Source organism: Psammomys obesus, unplaced genomic scaffold, assembly GCF_907164565.1.
Source record: "Psammomys obesus unplaced genomic scaffold, mPsaObe1.curated_primary_1811, whole genome shotgun sequence".
NCBI classification, from domain to species: domain Eukaryota; kingdom Metazoa; phylum Chordata; class Mammalia; order Rodentia; family Muridae; genus Psammomys; species Psammomys obesus.
The window spans coordinates 24,655,517-24,676,928 of record NW_026592510.1 but is presented as its reverse complement, the minus strand read 5'-3'; the positions used below and the strand labels follow the sequence as shown (position 1 = coordinate 24,676,928).

Sequence of the window (21,412 nt, the reverse complement as noted above, 5' to 3'; positions counted from 1 at the left end):
AGGATGAGGGTGGCTTTGTGTAGAGTGAGGTAAAGGCTGGGGAAGCTAAGATGTCCCAGAGGAGCTTTGAAGGGTGATTAGGAGTGCACTAAAAGGTGGGATGCCGAACTAATAGTCCAGGGCAGGGGACAGACATCATGGGTATGAGCATGGCCTGCTGTGTGCAGAGCGGGCAGGGGTGATGATGGATGCTGACTGATGATAAGGAGGAATGGAGAAGATAGAGGGATGTGTTGGGCTACTGGGCCATAAGAGAAGGTGGTCTCTTTCTGTGGTGGACAGGAGCTTCTGGGTGTCTCCTGTCAGTCTCCCACAAGATGACATATAGAATGCCACCAGACCACTCCTCTGTGGGGCCTGGGCACCTCCACGGCCTGCTGAGCTGGGGCTAGAAGTTTTAGGGCTTCCTGAGTGCTTCTTACTTCCACTTTGGCTGACTTCTTTAAAAGTGGCCAGAAAGGAACTAAAAAAAAACTTGCTTCCTAATGCAGGGCCTGAGGTAGGGAGCGCAGCCCAGCTGGGAGGCTGCACTGGCCTCATGGGTGGACATTTCAGGTAGCAAGATTTAGGCGAAGACAGGAGGTAGAGAGAAGGGTAGGCTAGCTGAGCGTGGGAAACAGGATGCTGGGACTGGGGTGTCCTAGTTAGGGTCTTATTGCTGTAAAAAGACACCATGACCATGGCAACGCGTATAAAAAAAAGACAGAACATTTCATTGGGGCTGGCTTACAGTTTCAGAGGTTTAGTCCATTATCACCATGGAGGGAAATGGCGGCATGCAGGCAGACATGATGGTGGAGAAGGAGCCGAGAGTTCTACATCTCGATATGAAGGCAGTAGGAGGGAACTGTGTGCCACACTGGGTATAGCTTGAGTATAGGAGACCCCAAAGCCCGCCCCCACAAAGAAACGCTTCTTCCTACAAGACTACACCTACTCCAACAAGGCCACACCTCCTAATAGTGTCACTCCCTATGGCCAAGCATTCAAACACTTGAGTCTATGGAGGCCATTCCTACCAAACCACCCCAGGGGGAGACACAGTGCTGGATTCTGAGGGGCGCTGGATGCCTCTAGTAGGCACCTGGTCCACACCTCATACACAGCTCCCCAGGACTCATGTGCTAGGAAGCCATAGGCTCTGATTCTGCGCGGCTGAAGAGAGTGCCAGGGTCTCACTGCACCCTGCTTCTGTGATTCCTGTAACACTGAGCTCCGCACCATGAAAAGGGGCTGCTTTCAGGGACCAGCACCTGTGGCCGTTCAGTGGGCACTGTCTTTCCCTAGGTGTCAGGGATCACAGACATGGAACTGGGCATGAGGTGGGCCTGGAGGCCTTTTTCCTGTCCCCTAGGTACATAGGGAAGCTAGGTTGACATGGCTCTGCAACCCCAACCCTGTCCCTTGGGGCCTCTGACTAGGGCCACTTTCTTCAGTTGATCCGTTACTCTTTCAGGGCAGCTATGGCTGCAGGTCTTTATGCCACAAGGCAGACTGAGGCCCAGTGCTTCGCCACATTTTGATAACTCCAAGAGACAACAACAGTGGCTAGCCCTTGTGTCCTTCTTCTGGTCCAGCCTGGTACCAAGCATTTATTTGGCTCATGGCTTCCTTTATCCTTTTAGGGCCAGGCCCCAGGCCCAGAGATAAGTGGCTCTGTCTAACATGCTGCTGGTACACAGACTTTGGGGACCCACATTCCCACCACACTGCCTTAGCCCTTTATGTGGTTTGTGTGGTCCCATGAAATCCATATTCCCAGGCTGCACTTGGTCATCCTGGGTCAGACACCCTAGCAGGTAAGTTGGACCCAGATATTTGGGCTCATCCAGAGCTGGGGATAGCCTGTATGTGTGTAGATGTGTGTGTGTGTAAGGGAGAGAGATCATGTGATGTATGTATATGTTTGTGTAGGCTTGTGCACGTACTTTGTATGTTTGTGTGTGGGCATGAGTGTGTAGATGAGCATGCCCGTGCATGCACAGGTGGAGGCCTGAGCAGCACACTGGGTGTCTTCCTCTTTCACACTCTACTTGTCTAGACAGGGTCTCTCACTGAGTTAGAGGCTCAGGGGTTCAGCTATAATACACACCTGGTCAGCCCTGCGCAGGCCTTACGATTCCACTTCAGTCTCTGGGAGCTCCTGTAAGTCTGTTTAGTTGATTTAGGGGGCCTTGCTCTCCTGATGTCCTTTAGCCCCTTTTGCTTTTATACTCTTTTGGCCTCCTCTTCCTCTGGGCTCCCTGAGCTCTGAGGGAGGGATTTGATGGCGATATCCCATGTAGGGCTGAGTGTTCCAAGGTCTCTCATTCTCTGTATAACCCTGGTCCCCTTTTGACTGGTCTTTGTCCTCTCAGGCTAGACAGGACTCCTGTTTAGTCAGGGCTTCTGCCCTTTACTCCCAGCCAGTGTCCCTTGTCCCCAGGATCCTCCTCCCCTTGTTTTGGGGGTCCTGAATCAGTTCCCGAGACTCCAGGGTAACAAGCATGAGCCACATCCTGCTGACACCCTTTTCTCACCCCTCTGCCACAGGCTGGAAGAGCTGGGCTCTTTGGACGTATAGAAGCTGTTTTCACCAGACAATCAGCCAGGATCCCACAAGACCTTCTGGGACAAGGGGAAGAGGCTATGTGCCCTTCCCTTCTTCAGAAAATGCCTCAGAGACTCATTCCAGGGAATCCTTTCTTTGGTTTGTTTTTGTAACTTTATTAGAATTTTTTTTCTTAGCAATAAAACATCCTCAGTCAGGGAAGGCTAGGACATGAGAGCGATGACAGGACCAGAACTGAGAACTGAGAAAAGTCAGAAGAGAGAGGACTTATCTGGAAGGAGAGCCCCTTAACATGGTTGCCACAAGAGGCTGTGTAGGGTGTTCACTGCACAAAGGTACGAAGGGGAGGACTCAGGGCGCTCTGAGATCCTGAGGGAAGTCTGTATGGGCCTTGGTGTGAGATACGTCTATTAGAAAAGAAGGAGCTGTTTTTTAGTTCAGTCAGCATGCTTAACCCCTGTTAAGGCTGGAACTGGGCAGAAGGGAGACCTTGTGGAGGATTATTTTTATTTTTTAACTGTGTGATTGTGTGTGTGTGTGTGTGTGCAGCTGTGAGGGCAGTTACTTGTGGAGTCCAGAAGAGGGTGATGGAGCTACAGGTGGTTCTAAGCCTCCTTGCATGAGTGCTAGGAACCAGATTCAGAGGCTGAGGTATCTCTCCAGCCCCAAGAAGACCTTTAAAGAGTCAGATTTCACTGCTGTCGAGTTACTTACCCCAGGTCACATAACTAGGGAGTGGGAGGGCCAGATCCAAATACTGGTGGTCTGACCCGAAGGTCCTGGCCTAACCAGCATACCACACTGCCTTATGGCCTTCCTCATGCTTTTATGGGTCGGGCAACATATTAGTGGTGTTTATGTTGCTGAGATCAAAATACCTGACATGACTGCTTAAGAGAAGAAGGGTTTATTTTGGCCCATGATTTTAGAGAGTTTCAGCCCTTGTGGCCGGAAACAGATGGCAGAGCAGTTCAAGTTCACAGCAACTAGAGTGTATGGGGGAGGCTATTTTCACATCATGTTGAAAGAGAATTGAAGTATAAACCAGAAACTAAGGGATGGGTCTAACCATAAAGTCTCACCCCTACTGGCCTTCTTCTGCCCGCTTGTTTCCACAGCCTCCCAAAACTGCACAACTAGCTGGAAATCTAAACATGAGCGTATGGGCACAGCCTACACTCAGGCCATCCCAGGTATGGATGAGCATTAATCCAAGAATGCATAGGGCCACGCACTTTTAGGAAGGGCTGCAAGCGCCATGACTGGGAGGAGGGGACCTGTGTCTTGAGGCACTATGAGGAACACCCCTGTCGACAGAGCACAGCACTCACCCTCTATTCCTGACGTCTGTCTTATAGCAAGGGTGTCAAGAACAGGGAACAGTGTTCTTGCCATAATCTGGGCACACCGACTTGCCACATGTTGAGTTTGAAGGAAGGTCCCCAGCCCCAAGAAACAAAGAAGAGATAAAGAGTTAGGTAACAGGTTAGAGAGACAGTTTGATTGGTAAAGTGCTTGCTAAGCAAGCATGAGGATCTAAATTTGCTGGCCAGACAGTCTAGGCAATCGGTGAGCACTCGGTTCAGTGAGAAATCATATTTTAAAAGATAAGGTACACGGGAGCTAGAGAGATGGCTCATCAGTTTCAAGTACTCAGTGCTTCTGCAAAGTACCTAAAGTCAGTTCCCAGCACCCACCACACATATATGGTGGAGTGATAGCTCAATGGTTAAGAGCATTGGTTGGTCTTGGTCTTCCAGGGACCTAGGATTCAATTTCCAGCACCCACATGACAGCTCGCAACTGTCTGTAGCTCCAATTCCAGGGTGTCCCATTCCCTCTTCTGGCCTCCATGGGAGCTGCATGCACACGGTGAACAGACATACATGCAGGTGAAAGGCCCATGCACATAAAATACAATAAATAAAACCTGAAAGGAAAAAAAAAAAAAAAGGGAAGGTGGAGAATGATCGAGGAAGACACCTGATGTTGACCTCTGGCCTCTGCATACACCAACACATGTGCACCACCATCATGCATGCACACACACATATATCACACACACATACATGCATGGCAAGGCGGAGGGCCCCTGAACAACAGCTGAGGTGTCCCCTGGTTTCTACACACGTGCACATTTACAACTGCATACACGCCTGCACACACACACACTCAAAACGCAGACTTCTAAGCGTCAGCCTTTTCCCACTCTGGACTTGGGGTCTCTTTTCCTCAATATGCAGCAGCTATCAACTTTTTTTCCATTTTTTTCCCTGTGGAAGAAGCTGCTTTTGTGAAGATTTACTAAGTGCCAGGTGCTCTCTTAAGCCACCTCATTCCACCCCTACCACCTGCTGTGAAAAGATTTTTTTTGCTCTTGCCAGGTGTGGGACGGACGCCAGGGGCAGAGGCAGGCGGATCTCTGTGAGTTCGAGGCCAGCCTACAAAGAGAGTCCCAGGACAGCCAGGGCTATGACACAGAGAAACTTCGTCTAAAAAAAAAAAAAAAAGGCTTTGCTCCTGGTCACAGCTGCCAGCACCCAGAAAGAGGAAAGAAAGAGGAAGTGACTGACAGACTGACAGCAAGGGTCTCTGTGCTCTTCCCACGGCCTCTCCCTGCTACCTCTGGTTCCCTGGGGACAGGGGTGCATGCTGCCTTAGAAGGGCTGGAATGCTTCTCCTCAGAGGATCTTGGTGTCAGGGGATTGGCAGTCAAGGACTTACAGTGCCCTCTTGGCTGCAGAGGGTCCCCCATGAGGAGAAGGGGTGGACCAGGGCTGGTGGCCCGGATAGAGATGAAAGCCTTGAATACAGCAATCCCTGCCCTCTGAGCTGATAGCTATTTTCTCCTTCAGCTCCCTCCCCTGTTCCCCCTTGCCTGGTGCTCAGTCCTACTGCTTTCGGGAGCTGCCAGCCTCCCCAACTCGACTCTGCGCTCACTCTGTGGCCAAGTAAGGAGGCAGTCTTCCAGGGGCTGGGCAGCCTTAGTGCCGTCTCAGTATAGACTGAGGGCTGCTCAGGATGATGTGGGATGAGCTTGGGAGCCTGGTGGGGCCTGATGCCCAGAAGGAAGGACTGTGCTTTCCTGGGTGCTAAATAGATGATAGACACAATGGTGAGCTGTCCAATCATGGCCACTGTGCTCTCAGGTGTGGGGACATGATCACTTGATGAGCTTAAAGAAACTGACTAGTTCACCCAGCTGGAAGCTGAGTAACTGGAATTCAAGCTCAGGGCTTTGCAAAGTTGGGGTCCCCGCCACAGCAGGGTCCTAGCTCTTTGGGCACACCAAGATCCTGGGTCTCGAAGCTGTCTTCATGCAGCCTGAGGGATCAGACTGGGTGGTTCCCAAGAGTGTGGGAGCACTGTCTCCTGAGCATCTCATGTGTCTTGGACACTGCAGCTGACCGGAACTGCCTCAGGGTAGAGGGGGAATGGCTCACATCTGTCTGCTGAGAGAAAAGCCTCAGGCTCCCACCTCAACCCTCCCCCCCCACTTCTGTGCCTCTCTGAACCTGTTTCCTCTTCTGAAAAGCTGCTCACATTGGTTTACTGCTCTGCAGATGCCAAAGCTTAGAAAGTAGGATCAGGAAGAATCCAGAGAGCACAGGTGTGCTTGTGCCCTCTGACCTAGCTCCAAGACGGATTCTTTCAGGAAAACTCTAGCTTGGTGTTCTAGAGCCCCACCATATGAAGGGCAGTGGTTTCTGGAAAGATTTAGACTTTTTCATTCCGGCCACTGTTGTTGTCGAAAAGAGGAGTGAATTCTGAAGTCCCCTCCTCTTTCCTTCTCTTCCTCCATCATCCCACTTGCAAAGCCAGAGAGACAGCAGGCTGAAGACCAACAGTGACCCAACATGGCTGTGTTTGGTCAGTCAACAAGCACTTTAAACACTCGTGTCTTAGTTTTCTCATCTGTACAACAGGATGGAGAGAGCTCTGGCACGTTTCGTCCAGAACCACAAGAAAGAACATCTGTATTAGAGGATCTACCACAGTCTCTGAGGTTCTCCATGCAGCTGTGAGCATGCATAGAACCTGGCTTTTCCAGAGCACCCATGCTGTCTACATGCCTATTGGCCCAGTAAACAAGGATGGGTTTTCTGGGATAGGCAGGGTCGCCACTGGGCCCCTTGAAACCATGTGTGATACTTCCTCCAACCAGGTCTCACTCTTGTCCCTCTTATCTTATTTCCTCTCCTTCTATCAGAGGAGGGGCCAGCTATCCTGATCTCAATCAATCAGCACACCCAAGCAGCAACTTCTGAGGCTGACAGCGGCTCTCTAGGAGGAACTGCAGAGAGGTAAGGCGTGCGGGTGCTGGGTGGTACAGACCTCCCATCTCATATGAGGGAACGAGCTCATCCCTGTGTTCTGGGGACTGGGGAAATGGGTCCTGCCTGGCCTGACCTTTGTGATCTTGGATGTGTACTTAATATTAATCACAATGGTATTGATACAACACCTGCTATATGTAAGTTCCTTTGTGTGTGTTTGTGTTATGTGCCTGTATGTGCATCTTTTGTGCATGCGTTATGTGTGTGCACGTGTGCATGCATGCATGTGTGTGTGTGTGTGTGTGTAAGCCAGAGGCCAACCCTAAATGTTCCTTAAAAAGACTTCCTTTTATTATTTTAAAGTGTGTGCCTAGGAATCAGGTAAATGTGTAAGTCAGATGTCAACCCTGCGTGAGGTCGCTTTGGAGCAGCCCACCTTAAAGATTTTTATTATTTTAAAGTGTGTGTGTGTGCGGACATGTGTGAATGCAGGTGCCTACAGAAGTCAGAGGAATTGGATCCCCTGGATTTGAATTATATAGGCAGTCATGAGCTGCCCAGCATGGGTACTAGGATTCAAACACTGGTGCCCTGGAAAGCAGTATGTGCTTTTCTATGGAGCCATCTCTCCAGTCCCTTACCTTGTCTTTTTGAGTTAAGGTGTCTGGAGCCTCTGTTTCATTGGCTAGTTTAGGCTGGCTGGTCAGTGGGGCCCCAGGAGCCACCTGTCTTTACCTCTCCAGCACTGAGATTACAAGCAAGTGCCACCATACCCTACTCTATACTTGGGTGCTGGGATCTAACTAAGGTTCTCACACTTGCATAGCAAGCATTTATATTTTCCTTGTTCGGCCACACCCTCTTTAAATTGTTCTCATTTTGTTGCTCCAATAGCCCTACAAGCTAAAGACTGTTAGGGTAGACACCCATGTTACAGAGGACATAGCCTCAGGAAGGCCACACTTGGCTTGCACTGGCAGAGGAGGGCAGCTGGGTGGGATGTTACTTCCTTGTCTTGCTCGTCCTCACCGATCCCGTGTTCATCCTATTGCCACGTCATACTGGCAACTCTGACACAGGCTTATCTCTTGCCCAGGCTGCAGGCTTATGGTTCCCGGGTGCCTGGCTCAGCCCTCCTTTCTTCCCCTTTGCCATGGCCAACATCACAGTGAAGCCGCTCTGTCCACTCTTGGAGGAGATGACCCAGTTTCCAAACCACAGCAACTCTAGCACCCGCTATATTGACCACGTGTCGGTGCTGTTACACGGGCTGGCTGCGCTGCTGGGCTTGGTGGAGAACGGGCTCATCCTGTTTGTGGTGGGCTGTCGCATGCGCCAGACGGTGGTCAGCACCTGGGTGCTGCACCTAGCGCTGTCCGACTTGCTAGCCTCCTCCTCCCTGCCTTTCTTCACCTACTACCTGGCGGTGGGCCACTCCTGGGAGCTGGGCACCGCCTTCTGCAAGCTGCACTCCTCGGTCTTCTTTCTCAACATGTTTGCCAGCGCCTTCCTGCTCAGCGCCATCAGCCTGGATCGCTGTCTGCAGGTGGTGAGGCCAGTGTGGGCACAGAACCACCGCACGGTGGCGGTGGCACACAGAGTCTGCCTGGTGCTCTGGGCTCTGGCGGTGCTCAACACAGTACCTTATTTCATGTTCAGGGACACCATCCCGCGGCTTGACGGCCGCATCATGTGCTATTACAACATGCTGCTCTTCAGTCCAGGGCCTGACCCTGACGCCACGTGCGACTATCGCCAGAAGGCCCTGGCTGTCAGCAAGTTCCTGCTGGCCTTCGTGGTGCCTCTGGCCATCATCGCCTCGAGCCACGTAGCCGTGAGCCTGCAACTGCGCCACCGCGGCCACCAGAGGACAGGCCGCTTCGTGCGCCTGGTGACCGCTGTCGTGGCGGCCTTTGTGCTCTGCTGGGGGCCCTACCATGTCTTCAGTCTGCTGGAGGCCCGTTCCCATTCTGTTACCTCGGTGAGGCAGCTCGTGTCACGTGGGTTCCCATTCGTCACCAGCCTGGTCTTCTTCAACAGCGTGGTCAACCCACTGCTCTATGTGTTCACCTGTCCCGACATGCTGCACAAGCTGAAGCGCTCGCTGCGCACTGTGCTTGAGAGCGTGCTGGTAGAGGACAGCGACCTGAGCGGTGGGTCGGGCAGCCGCCGCCGCCACGTTTCCTCCACCGCCACCTCAGCCTCCACTCTCCTGCCGGCTGACCGCCTTTCCACCCTACGACCTGGGCGCTTGATCCGCTGGATGAGGGGTGGTGGAGCAGAGGCCCCGCAGAGGGTCCAGGTGCAGTCCCAGGTGCTGAGCTCCACCTCGGATTAGAACCCCACAGCCTTGGATGGCACGCCAGCACACCCCTGGCCTCTCCTCATACCCCATTGAAAATGCACATTGCCAATGCCAGGCCCAGGTTGTAGCTCCCCTGGGTAAGGTCCAGCGAACCAGCTTGTGGAAGTGCCCTGGGTGACTGAATCTTGCGGAGCAAAGTGAATTGACGAAATTTTATCACTTTAATCTGAACACTTTAAGCTTGTGGTGTGGAGCTGGGAGATGAGCAGGGTGTGGAAGCAACCTTTAGAGGAGTTACCTAGTTTCTCACTGCTGGCTCCAGGCTTCTACACATTTAAGAACAAATGTACTCCAACTGCCTAGGGATCTTGATGAGGGCAGGGAAGATTTTGTACTTCCAATACCTTCCAGGCAGCTGTCCCAAGGACAACTGGGAGTCAGACAGGTTAAACTCACAGCCTGCTTATCATAAGGCACTGCTTTGTGGATGGGACAAAGGGAGATGTTCAATTAACAAGTGTAGGAGGGTCAGAGGAGGGTTGAGAACAGTTTCCAGCCAAACACCTTCACTCTTACGCCCCTGCTTGGCCTTTCATCACACATACCTTGCTGGCCAGCTCCTACTCAGATCTTTACTCCCCAGTCTCAGGGCTGCTGCTGCTAGAGGCTTCACTGTGGCCTTCTGCATCACCGGCTCAATTCTATCCAGAGCCAATACCCTCCAACCTCCCCAGCATTACTGCTGTCTCTGGGGACAGGGCCTGGCAGCTCTCACGTCCACCTGCAGGTGGGAGGGGCCCCCTTACCAGTCATGGACCTTCTACCACATTGCATCTAATGTCCTCTTTTGTGTGAACAGACTCCAGGGCAGCCAGCAATGGCTCACCTTTACATTCCAGGGGAAGCAGAGTGGATGTGGATGTAGAAGAGCCGGGATGAGAAATTTTCACATCTCCTGAACCACTCAAGGCTAAGCTGGTTGTTCAGTTCTTCAGTGCCAAGCAGGCTTCAAGCTCAGAGCAGGTGCTTCTCAAACTGGCTAGTAAAATGTCACCCTTAACCCCCTTCTGCTTTACTCAGAGCACAGCACACCTGTCACACCATGTATTTTAATTGTTTACTATGAGAATCCCCCATTGGGGGCAGGGACATCTATCTTTTTGGGAGCCCAGAGATGTACTTGTGCAGATATCAATAAGCAAACACTTCTGGTAGGAACAGCACAAGCCCCAAGACCTCTACAGTCTAGCATAGGAAAGGGATGCCAGAAAGGAACCCAGTTCCCCCAAACTTCCGACTTAAATCTCTGTCTAGGTTAGGAAAGGGCTGGCTCCAGGTGGCTGAGGGAATACAATGAGAATGCCCAAGCAGACAACATAGCACTGGGAAAACAGAAGTGCCGACTTTGGACAGTGGACCTCCAGGTATGGGCTAGACTCAAGACACCAAGAAAGGAAGTTAGCAGCTCACTGGGATCAAGAATTCATAGTTCAAAATCTTTTTTGTTGTTTTGCTTTTTACATCGTTTTTTGAGACAGGATTTCTTTGGGTAGCCCTGGCTGTCTTGGAACTTGCTCTGTAGACAGGCTGGCCTCAAACTCATGAGATCTGCCTGCCTCTGCCTCCTGAGCACTGGGATTAAAGGTGTGCACCACCACCCAGGTCAACAGCTCCTTTTTTTGTGTGAATAGCCTTGGTTGTCCTGGAACTTGCTCTGTAGACCAAACTGGTCTTGAATCTATTAATTCAAGATCTTAAGGCACTTTAGAAAGGAGATGGGGACAGTTAATCTCCTGCGTCCCTAAGAGGTCTTGGGTTCCCTCTGGCCTGGAAGTTCCTGTCTTAATGTGACACAGTTGGTTCGCTGGTCCCAGTAGAGGTATCTGACAGTGGCCTGAGAGGTGCCCTGTTTGCTGTGGCTCTTGGCTTATGGAGACCTCCAAGCTGTCCTGAGCTCAGACCTTGGCTACAGGCCTCTGGGGTGGCTGCTTCTGAAGCAAGGCCAGGGTGTCTCTCTTCTCAATGGAGCGCAGCTGCTTCTTCTTTGCCTTCTTGAGCTTCGCAGGGTTTCGGATCTGAGGATGGGGAAACAAGAGGCATCAGTGTGGCTGAGGACCCTGAGCCTGTCTCGGGAAAAGGAGGGCAGGGGCCTAGGACTGCAGCAGGACAGTGGACATGTAGGACAGGCAGCCCAAACTCCTTAAAGGCCTCTTTCACCTTGCCATAGACTGCATCTCTTGAGTGGGGGTACTCACCACTTGGACAATTTCAGCCTTGCGTTCATTCTCTAGGCGGCGCCTCAGGTTCTCAGCCCGGCGTTCTTTCTTCTCCTGAAACAATAGAAGAAAAACCTCAGGATAGAGCTGAGGTGGCCTTTGTCTCAGGCCGCTGGTTAGTGAGAACTGCCACAATCCTAGGGAAAGAAGCCTGCTTGGTGTCCGAGTTGCACCTCGTGGGGAAGGATGGAGGCCTAGGCACTTCTTGGGAAGATCAGGGATGAAACGCCTCTGTGGGCCTGGAGCTGAGGCAAGAGTATCCGGCTCCAAAATTAGAAAGAAGGTGGGTAAACAGACACCCGAGGACAGAGGCTTACACAAGATGACTATATGGGCCAAGAAGTGTTGCTTCCCACCCAAAAGTCACATGCAGGCAGAATGGCCCCTTGTGCCATCCCCTGCATGAGCTGTCAGGAAGAGAGCTGGGGTGGTCCTCTCCTTCACGCTACTTTCCGTTTCCTTCTCACCAGGCTCAGGTGTCCCCAAATGAGGATAAAGACTAGAATAAAGCTGGTTGAGTTGTCAAAGGTTCAGGAGGACTCTGGTCCAGCTTGAGTTTTCATTCTGCTACTTTATAACTAGGTTTTTGTGGCTGAGTCTATGCCTCTATTTCCTCACTTCTACAGTAAGGCTGACCACAGAACCTAACTCATCATACTGATCTGAAGAGTGTGTGACTAAGGCCTGAAACAGGACCAGCTCTCTGCGGACACTTAGAGCCTGTTTGAGGGGTGGGAAGTCCAAGGCTTCCTACCTATGCTGCTGTTTACTCCAGCAGGGCTAGGGAACAGATGGTTGTTCCAACATTGACTGCTACGTGGTCAGGGCCTCTCATGCAAAGCTTTGATAACCTGGGGTCCTGGCCCTTAGGGAGGAAGTGAACATTGTTCCTACATATTAGGAGTGCTGGAAGAATGCACTTCTCTAGTTGCTCATGAGATGGTAACTGTTTTGCCCAAGACGGAGCTAAGGCTGCACAGGAAAAGAGATAAGGCCTCAGTGACAGCTAGCCCTGGAGTGATGCAAAGCTAGGCAGAGGGATGTCTTAGTGAGTGACTGGCCCATCTTCCTCTCAGTGGCCAAGCTGGGACCACAGATCTGAGACAAGTCACCTGACTCTAGATCAGAGCTTCTCTGTACCCCAGGCTCACCAAACTAGCCACGACACTTGAACTTGGTCCTGGGGACAGTGCTGCTAACCAGCCCAGGACTTAGCTTAATCAGTACTGCCTGTTAAAGTGAAAGCAGGACTCTTTGCAAGGCTTCCTGCAGGCCAAAGGTGTTGGGAACAGCCTGTGGTGATGGTGATGGAACCCAAGGTCTTGTGCACGAAAGTCAAGTGATCTACCACTGAGCTATACCACTAGCTCACAAGCAAGAACCTTTAATGAGGACATTTTTGGTTCTGAGGTGGGGGCCAGTGGAGTAAATTGGAAGGAAAGTGCAGGGATCACCCATGGAGTGGTGTGTGGGAATCTCTTCTGGAATCACAGCACCAAATCTGAGGCAAGCTTTTTCCTCATAAGCAGGTCTCAGAGAGGTGGCAGACTCCACCACATTGAATGCTTCTGCCACCAAGATGGCTTGCTGGCCTTTATATTGGGTTCCCTGTTCTACTTCTAGGTTTCCTGCATGTTCCTGAGACAGAGGCTTAGCTGGATGGTGGAAATCCCATTATGGCCCTAGACTACTCTGGTCCCCTTCTCTCCAGCCAGGGCCCTCATACCCAGGGGCTCTGACTAAGCTGTATTCCTCCTCCAGCCCTGGTGCCTGCTGTAGCAGACATGTATTTGGCCTCTATGATCCAGACTTGGTTGGATGGCCCCTTACCTGCCGCCGCCTCTGCTTCTCCTCCTCCAGGTGCCGAGCGAACTCCTTAGCCAGCTTCCTCTCTTGTCGCTCCTTCATCTTCCGCTGCCACGAAGTATGCAGGGGCTTGTCCTGAACCATCTGGGAGAACCTTGGCAGTAGAGAAGGCACTTAGGGGACCTCTGTGGTGCTGCCTTCACAACCTGCTCTCCCTGACCTCTGGGTCTGCTTCCTGACTCCTCTTGCCTGCCTGGCACTCAGCTTTTTACAGAAACTTAGGATGGAACAGGCTCCCTAAGCATGTGGCTGTACCTCTGGAGGTTAGCTTGTGCTTTCCATTCTACAGAGTAACAAACTAAGACTTTGAGAGTCCTCTTGTTCCTAAGCGCAGGTCAGGACTTGAACCTTTCGGTACCCATATGCCTCAGCTGTGAAGTTTTACTGCCACCAAACCTGTGAGTGAATGCCTCTGGAGATGAGGTATTCACTCCTTAGAGGAGTGTGGCTTTGCTCCCAAACAGCAAGGACAAGGGGGATTTTCTGTAACAATTCTGATTCTTCCCCAGTTTGGGGGGGTGTGAGGTGGTGATGTGGGATTAGAGGAATTCTGAGAAGTATGGCTTTTCTAGAGAGAGACAAATGTTCTTCGAATCATGGAATAGAGATGACTTCTGTAAGAACACATGTAGGGTGTGCTGAAACATTCTAAAAGGAAGAAAGTGCAGGGACAAGGAACAGAAAATGAAACTAGGCCAGGAAATGCTGAAAACTGTTGAAACTGGTGATGGGTCTCATAAACTTAGCTCTTCTCTTTTCTGTACACTTCAAGAGTTTTAAGAAATAAAAAATAAAATAAAGATAAGCCTCCATGTCTGGGTTCTCCCCCATCACTTGCCAAGCCTGCTGGGTATCCCATGGGCTAGTTCTTTTCCCCTGTCTTATCCCTAGAACTCTAAGGCTCCTCAGCAGATTCTTACACAGTGGTCCTTCTGCTTCTCACACTGACCTTGACCTACAGAAGTTTCTATTTACCTCTGTCTGTTATAGGGTATCTTGAGGCAACCCTGTCTCTGCAGGCCTTGATGCATTCTGGGTAGTCTGTTTCTGAACAGATAAAGGTCAACACTGCTTTTTTTGAGCTGCCTGTTCCCTTCCTAAAAGTCTGGCATACACAGTCTGGAACTTGGTTCCAGGCTCATTCATAAACAGCACTGTTCTGTTCCCTCCTACTGAACTGTTAGTTTCTGATACCAGTATGCTCCTCTCCTGCCAGGTTCCCAAAGGCTTACTCAAGGTCCAGTTTCCTAAAAACAGAGCAGTGGGTATCTTGTAACTTCCTTCCTAACCTTAAAAACTAGGATTTAAGAATCCTGAAAAGACAAGATGATGGAAGCCTGGAGAGCCACAAGAACAAGATGCTATGTCTTCTTAGAGCAGCAGTACCAAGAGAATGTCATAGAAATGGTCCAAATCTCTTCTGTCTGCAACAGAATCACTATGCACAGGCTGCGGTAGCACTTGAATTATGGCTCATGATTTAAAAAAACCGCTCACAGAATCTTAATTTCATTTTACAAAGTTAATGTAAACAGTCACATGTGGCTGATGGCTACAGTACTGAGGCACTAGTTATTGGAGATGGAAGACAGGTCTGGATGAGTGATGGTCCTGAGCCCATCACTCACTGCCTGTGTGACCCTGAGCAAGGAAGCTTCTAAGCATGGCATCCTCCTGCATGCAGATAAGAGTGTTGAGAGGTAACAGCTGGGGAGAGCTGGGACCACGTACCCTCTTCTCTCCTACTGTGATTTCCTCTTCCCACTCAACCCAGCAGAGCCCCTCCATACTCAGCAGATCCATCTTCCCCACCTGAGGGTGAGTGCAGGGCCCAAGGCTCTACACTGAACTCAACTAGCTGGTCACCCTCTTCCCACTGAACCAATCACTCTGGCTGGTTACCTGGAGACATCAGTAGCCTGGCTACTGTGACTTGCTGGGACAGGGAAAAGGAGCGGGTTCAAGCTTTCTCTGATTGTACTTTCTCCTTACGCCCCACTTTCTTCTGTTTAATCAAGTATGCATTGAGAAGGGGCAATACCCAGCACCTAAAATTTAAGAGTATGACAAAATGACACTTGTAAAGAGCCAGCACAAAGCATGGCACAGTTCGCCCTTAGTCAGTATTATTCTCTTAAAATATCTCATGCCCTTACTGTTATGAATTCTTGTCTCTGGACAGTAGCTAAAATTTCAACTGAACCCCACTTCTCTTTCCCTGCTGCCTAAACGATGCCCTTTCTGTAAGGACCCCTTATTCCTTTACTCAAAGATATAAACTGAGCATAAAGGTGACACTAAAAAGAAAAGGAAGACCTCATGTCTTAAGAAGGCTGCAACCCAAGCCAAGGTGATCAACAGAAGTTAATGGGTTCTGCTCACATGCTTTGAAACCAAATCTATGTATGCATCCTGTGTCTCATTGAGTCTCCTTGAGCCTTGGTTTCCTCAGATGAACATCAATACTAGTAACACCTGCTCCATAAAGGTTAAATGTGATTACATGGGCTGCTGCGTGTAAAAGCCTCTCCCTAGGGCCAGTTCCTATTGAAGTGATACTAACCAGTGTCCGGTGATACATTTTATTAGAGAAAACAGCTAGCAGACAAGTGGGAAGGACCTCACTATGTTCAAGTAATGGGTGCCTTTTTTGCTCTGCCTCCTTCACCAGATGTCGCAGACAAGGTGAACTTGGAACTCTGGATAGAGAATGGAAGGGCCTTGGGTAGCGGCCCAAGCCTTTAATCCAAGCACTAGCGAGGCAGATCTCTGTGAATCCCTGTCTTACGTGGGGAGGAGGGTGTGGGAAATGGAAGGGAAGTTCCCGCCGAGGGTCTCCCTCCTCAACCTGAGGGCATTTTGACATTTTGATCTTGTTTGTTACCTTGGGTGAGCTCTTTCCAATCCTGGGATTGCATTCAGGCGAAGACAGGGTCCAAATACACGGAGACCCCAACCCATTGCCCACGCTACCCCCACTTTACCTCTTCTTTGAGCGGTCTTTCCACACACGCCCGGATTTGGGCTTCCCCTTCGGGATTACAGGAAGCTCCTCCTTCTTCAATTTCTTGGGCGCAGGGGCCTGGGGAGAAGACGTAACTCGCTTCTTTATGTCGAGGTCTCCTGGCACCGTCTCGCCAGCCGGGGGTGGCTTGGCTGGCTCCTGCTGCCGCTTTGGGGAGCTAGGTGGCTGGGATGCCAGCTCCTCTGGTGGCTGAGAGGGCTCGGGACCCGGTGCTTGCTGGCCCGGGCAAGGCTCTGGGGATCCTGGGATCACCTCCTCCTTAGCGTGGGCCACCTCTGAGTCCAGTTCTCCCTGTGTGGAAGAGAATTTGGATGACTCCTCTCGTTGCGGGGATTCCGAACTCGATTCTGTCTGGAGTCCTGCAGGTGACTCCAGGCCCAGATCTTGGTGAGGTTGGAGGGACCCAGGGTCAGGCTCTGGCTGCTCTTGGGGGGACCCAAAGCCTGCATCCTGTCTCAGACAGGGTGATTCGGGGCTTGTCTCCGGTTGAGGTATGGGAGATGCAAGGCCCAGTGGCGGCACTCTCGGAGACGTGGGCTCGCTTGTTTCTTCTGGGTTCGACTCGAAATCTACAAGGGCCCGCTTCACCCGAGAAACTGAGTGCTCAGGAAGGGTCTCTTGGGACAGAGGTTTGAGGCCTTCCAGCCGCCGGCTGCGCCTCAGCGGCGTATCCATGGCTCACGTGTAGTCTCGGTCGCTTTCGGAACCACCGGCGCCTTCATATGACGTCAGCCCCGTCCACTTCCGTACCGGGCAGGAAGTGCACTTGCAGGAGAAGCCTTGGTGGTGGTGACGGGTAGAATGGCAGACGTACCTGCCCCCGGGGCGGGGCTTACTAGACGCATGCGTGTTGTGAGTGATCTCTGTATCTTAATTTTTTTTTTTTTTCCCCAAACAGCATATTCTAGGTGCCAGAGTAGGGGATACCTTTTCTTTTTTTTCTGAGGGAAGAGGTTGGCAAAAAGTCCGAGGGAACCTGTAGGCAGGGTCGAATGAATGTGTTAACTCATTCTGACACAGCTGGGCCCGCATTTTCTTTCCGCCTCAGTTTTCTCTTTTGTGACATAGTGGCTTTGCGTTGTGTTAAGAAGGAGGAGGTCCTGAGGCCTTCCGTGAGTGGGAAATCTAAGTCTCGAGTGGTGTTAAACGTTCCCATCCTTGCCACGTCTCTCTTCTCCCCTACTCTGCTCAGGTAGGCAGTTCGTGGTTCTCTTCTTTCATCACGTTCAGTTAATCAGCGAAGTGTCAGGTCTGACGCCCAGGAAACCTTGACTGCTTGTTGTTGAGTTGGGGGTCCCAACGTGTGCCCGAAGTCAGATCTAGCTACCCTGTCCTCAGTAAGCCAATTGAAAGGCAAATTAAAAGTAGAAAGCTTAAAAAAAGAAAAAAATTTCAATGGGGTCATATTGAGCAGAGGGGCAAAGAGATTCTCTGAATCACACAAGTCCGACCTCAGGATCCTGAAGTACGATAAAAATTTAGATAGAGGGCCAAGGATAAGCACATCCTGGTCAAGGTGGGCTACGTCCACCATTGCCCCATCTTTATCTGGGTTTTAGTCTCCACCTGTAAGGTGATCTGACAACCTTTTAGAACTGTGAAATCTCTTTTCCAGGAGACAAGTTCCGCTTCTGGCTGGTACCCTTTTCTACTCCCAGCATAAAAATTCTGGGGAAATTCCCATTTCTTTGAAGTCTATTGTCTGATAGATTGTCTGACAGGCTGAGATAGAATAATGTCATTTCTGTCATGATAGTTATATGCTGACCCGGGAGAAGGCAGAGAAGATGACGACCCAGAGAAAAGTTGCTGCAGGGTGGAAAGTGGATGGAGAATTCTTGAATACACTTTCTAGACACTGCCACATATAATCTCAGATGCATACTGATGGAGTCAACCCGAGTCTCCTCTTAGGGGTAGGGAGTAGCACAGCTTCTCCATGTCACTAGAAACAGTTTCACCCTTTTGTTATACTTGTATGTCAGTTCTTGTCTCCCTGGTATGGGCTCCGAGCCCTCCTGTTTCTGAGGAGAGCTGCAGGGAGTTACAGTTCAGGCACTAACTCTCCCAGCTCCTCCAGCCTCCCAATTCTCAAAGGAGTAGGTTCTGTTTGGTTACTTAAATTCCTGCCCTTACTTGACTGGTCCAATACTCCACAACGTGGAGGTGTCTGGGGCTCTGGAGGAGATTATATGCCTCCACTCCTCCTCCAGGCCACCTCAGCTCCCCCTCTTACTTCTGTCTAGAGGGGTCAATCACTTGCAAATATTGATCAGATCACATCACAGGTCTACTTAAAATAACTCAGGGCTAATTTTATGTCCTTTCCAGGGACGTGTGTGAGAGGGAGATGGATTTTGGATGGAAAACTTTGGGTATGCCTCTAATGTGTTTGCAAGGTCCAGCCTGCCATTGTCATTGTGTGCAGCGGTTTCTCCCTGGCATATTTTCCCACTCATTTATGGTTGCTTCTAGAGGAGTGGGGGGGGGTAGCACTTTGCAAACATTATTTGCATATACATCCTAATCTCAAGAGTTGGCACTTGTTACTGTATTAAAAGATCTCCTGGGTCTTCAATCTCTTGGCAGAACAGTGGATGCAGGGGACTAATGAAGGTCTGTCTGTTTCTTTGTGTATATCTGTCTGGGCTTGTCTTTCAAACTGCCTGTGCCTGTGTGTGTCTCTGTGTCCGTGTGTCCTCTCTATGGATATTTGCCTCTGCCAGAGCAAGGTGAGAGAGTACCTGGCTGCCTGTGCTTGTCTCTTGGCTCAAGCATGCATATCTTCGTGCGCTCCTGTCTGTATAAGTCACATATGCCCACCTGTGTGTGTTTGTGCACATCACACAGATGTGTGCATCTGTCAATGTAAACTATTGTGCTAGGATCAACAGTCACTCTCCCAGCTTGCTCCTCCAGGGAACTAAAGGAACTCCAGCCGGCTAGGCAGCAAGTGTTTAGTGCCAGGGATTTACAAATTCAACCGTGCTGCCCTGTTTGGGTGGATGATTGAAGCCTAGGAGACTATCTGATCCATATCATGGGTCCATCTGTAGTCACTGGTTTCCTTCAGTCAGCAGATCTCAGGTTACATAAATAAGCCAGATCTTGCCCAGTCAGCACTTCATGGCATATGTGACACTCAGCCCCTCCAGTGCATAGTCCAGGGGCAGTCAGGAACAGGAATGTCTGCAGGAGGGGCAGTTGCCAGGCAGCTAAACCTTCCAGCTCTGTGACTAATTCTGTCTCACAGTGTCATGTACTGCCTGGCCTTGGCCAAGTGCCTTTTCCTTTCTGTGCCTTGGTTACTTTCTGGGGAACAAGGAGATTTACTATGAAGAGTTGAGGTGTGGGAGTCAGACAGGACAGGTGTGACTCCTTCCCACCTTCACCACCTATTTGCTGCGTGGTCTTTACAAGCACCTAATCCTCTCTCTGTGCCTCAGTTTTTTTTTACTAATAAAATGAGTCATGAGAACAGCCCACCTGCCTCCTGGGATGGTTGTGCACAGTTAAACAAGTATGTATCCCTCAGCAGACTTCTCTCTGCTACTCACAGATGCTTACTTATTCAAAGATAGTTTCCCTATGGCTTTTCCAGAATTGTCTTTTAGTCAGGCTGAAATTTCCCATCTCTCCCAACTGTCCCCCAGTTCTCCACAGACCTCTCTCTTCTTCTCCCAGGATGGACTGCACTCCTGCAGGTAAACATGTCCCAGCATTTACCCATGCACACTCAGACGCTCAGTTCCCAGGATCTGGTCAATGACAGAATAAGTCGCTGCCCTCTCTCCCGCTCTGTTTACTGGCCTGGCCTTCTCATTTCCTTCACATCTTGCTTCTTAACAGCTCTGCTTTTCTGTTTTCTCTCCAGTGTGATATCCACCTCAGTGGTGTTTGTCTCTTTCTCAGTCAATATGGCCTTATCTCCACGGCAACCTCTGGAGTTGCTGTCTTTCTGTGATGCTGGGAATGGTACCCAGGATTTCATATACACTAAACAAGGATTGTAACACTGAGCCATACCCCCAGCCCTTGGAGCTATTGACTTGGTGACTAAGAAAAAGCATCCCAGAGCAAAGTATTAGGTCCCTTTCCTAAACCACAGATTAAACTGGTCTCTGGTTTAGTGGCAGGGATCTCAGTTCTCTCTACCATAGCAGCAGCTCAGACTGTTGGGTCTGATGGACCTGCAAATAAAGAGGAGAGAACCACTGAAGTCTAAGTAAACAAAAAAGCAACTTTATTCACTGCAGGAGGAAGTTTCTAACCCGCTAGGACTACAGTCAGACTGCAGCCCTGAAAGGAGAAGGTAGGTTCCTTTTAAAGCAAAAACCAAAACCAAAACCAAACCAAACCAAATAAAAACAAAACAAAACAACAACAACAACAACAAAATAACAAGGTGTCCAGAAGATGATTAAGTAAGAATTCAGTCACTCTCTGCAGGGGCAGACCCTTAAGGTGAAGCAGCTGGTGTTATCGCTTTCTATTGCCTGATGCAGGCCATTTGGCTTTTCCTGCAATTAGGGAGAATCTAAAGACAAAAGGGCGGCAAGAATCTAGGGCAAAGGACATTCAGCAGATGTCCTGTTCATTCCATGGAGACTCTGGGGTGGAGGGTCCCTTCACAGACCAGTCCTAGAACTCAGGCAGATGGGACATTCAACCTCAGATGGGTGAACTGATTTCTAAGTGTCAACAAAGGACCTTTTCTGTTTTCATGGAGGCTCCAGATGTCTAACCCTCCCCTTGGAACAGGGCTGCACATGGAACTCAGCATCACAGGGCAGAGCCCTGCTATCATCCTGTCATCTACTTACATCAAGAACTGATTGTGTGCCCTGTGGTCGTAATTCTGCACCTCAGATACGCTGGCTCAAGTAGCTCTACCAAAGGACTGTCATGGAAACAGATTGTTTCCTCCGCAAACCCCATTTATCTGCAGTTTGAAAGGCATGCTGCTAACAAGATGGCCAGAAATACTGATAAGAATACATTTTACACAGTAGATTAGAAAGCCATAAAAAAATGTTCAAGTTTCACCAGTAGTTTAAACCATCAAGAGTCTAGTAGTTAGCACATATGGGTGATGCTTGCAGGTCTCTGATT

The 21,412-nt window shown here is 50.3% G+C and overlaps 2 protein-coding genes across 2 annotated transcripts; one reads left to right on the top strand and one right to left on the bottom strand.

Moving 5' to 3' along the window:
• The first annotated feature begins 7,981 nt into the window (after positions 1 to 7,981).
• Ptgdr2 (prostaglandin D2 receptor 2) lies at positions 7,982 to 9,166 on the top strand. Its single transcript, XM_055614204.1, has one exon. It carries the CDS (start codon positions 7,982 to 7,984, stop codon positions 9,164 to 9,166), a length of 1,185 nt encoding a protein of 394 aa, XP_055470179.1.
• A 1,058-nt stretch (positions 9,167 to 10,224) lies between these two features.
• On the bottom strand, positions 10,225 to 17,026 carry Ccdc86 (coiled-coil domain containing 86). The gene is made up of 4 exons (XM_055614158.1): positions 16,260 to 17,026; positions 13,240 to 13,369; positions 11,389 to 11,463; positions 10,225 to 11,208 (listed from the first exon to the last, which is right to left on the bottom strand). The coding sequence occupies exons 1-4, from the start codon at positions 16,973 to 16,975 to the stop codon at positions 11,089 to 11,091; spliced, it is 1,041 nt and encodes a 346-aa protein (XP_055470133.1). The 5' UTR covers positions 16,976 to 17,026; the 3' UTR covers positions 10,225 to 11,088.
• Positions 17,027 to 21,412: the final 4,386 nt, after the last annotated feature.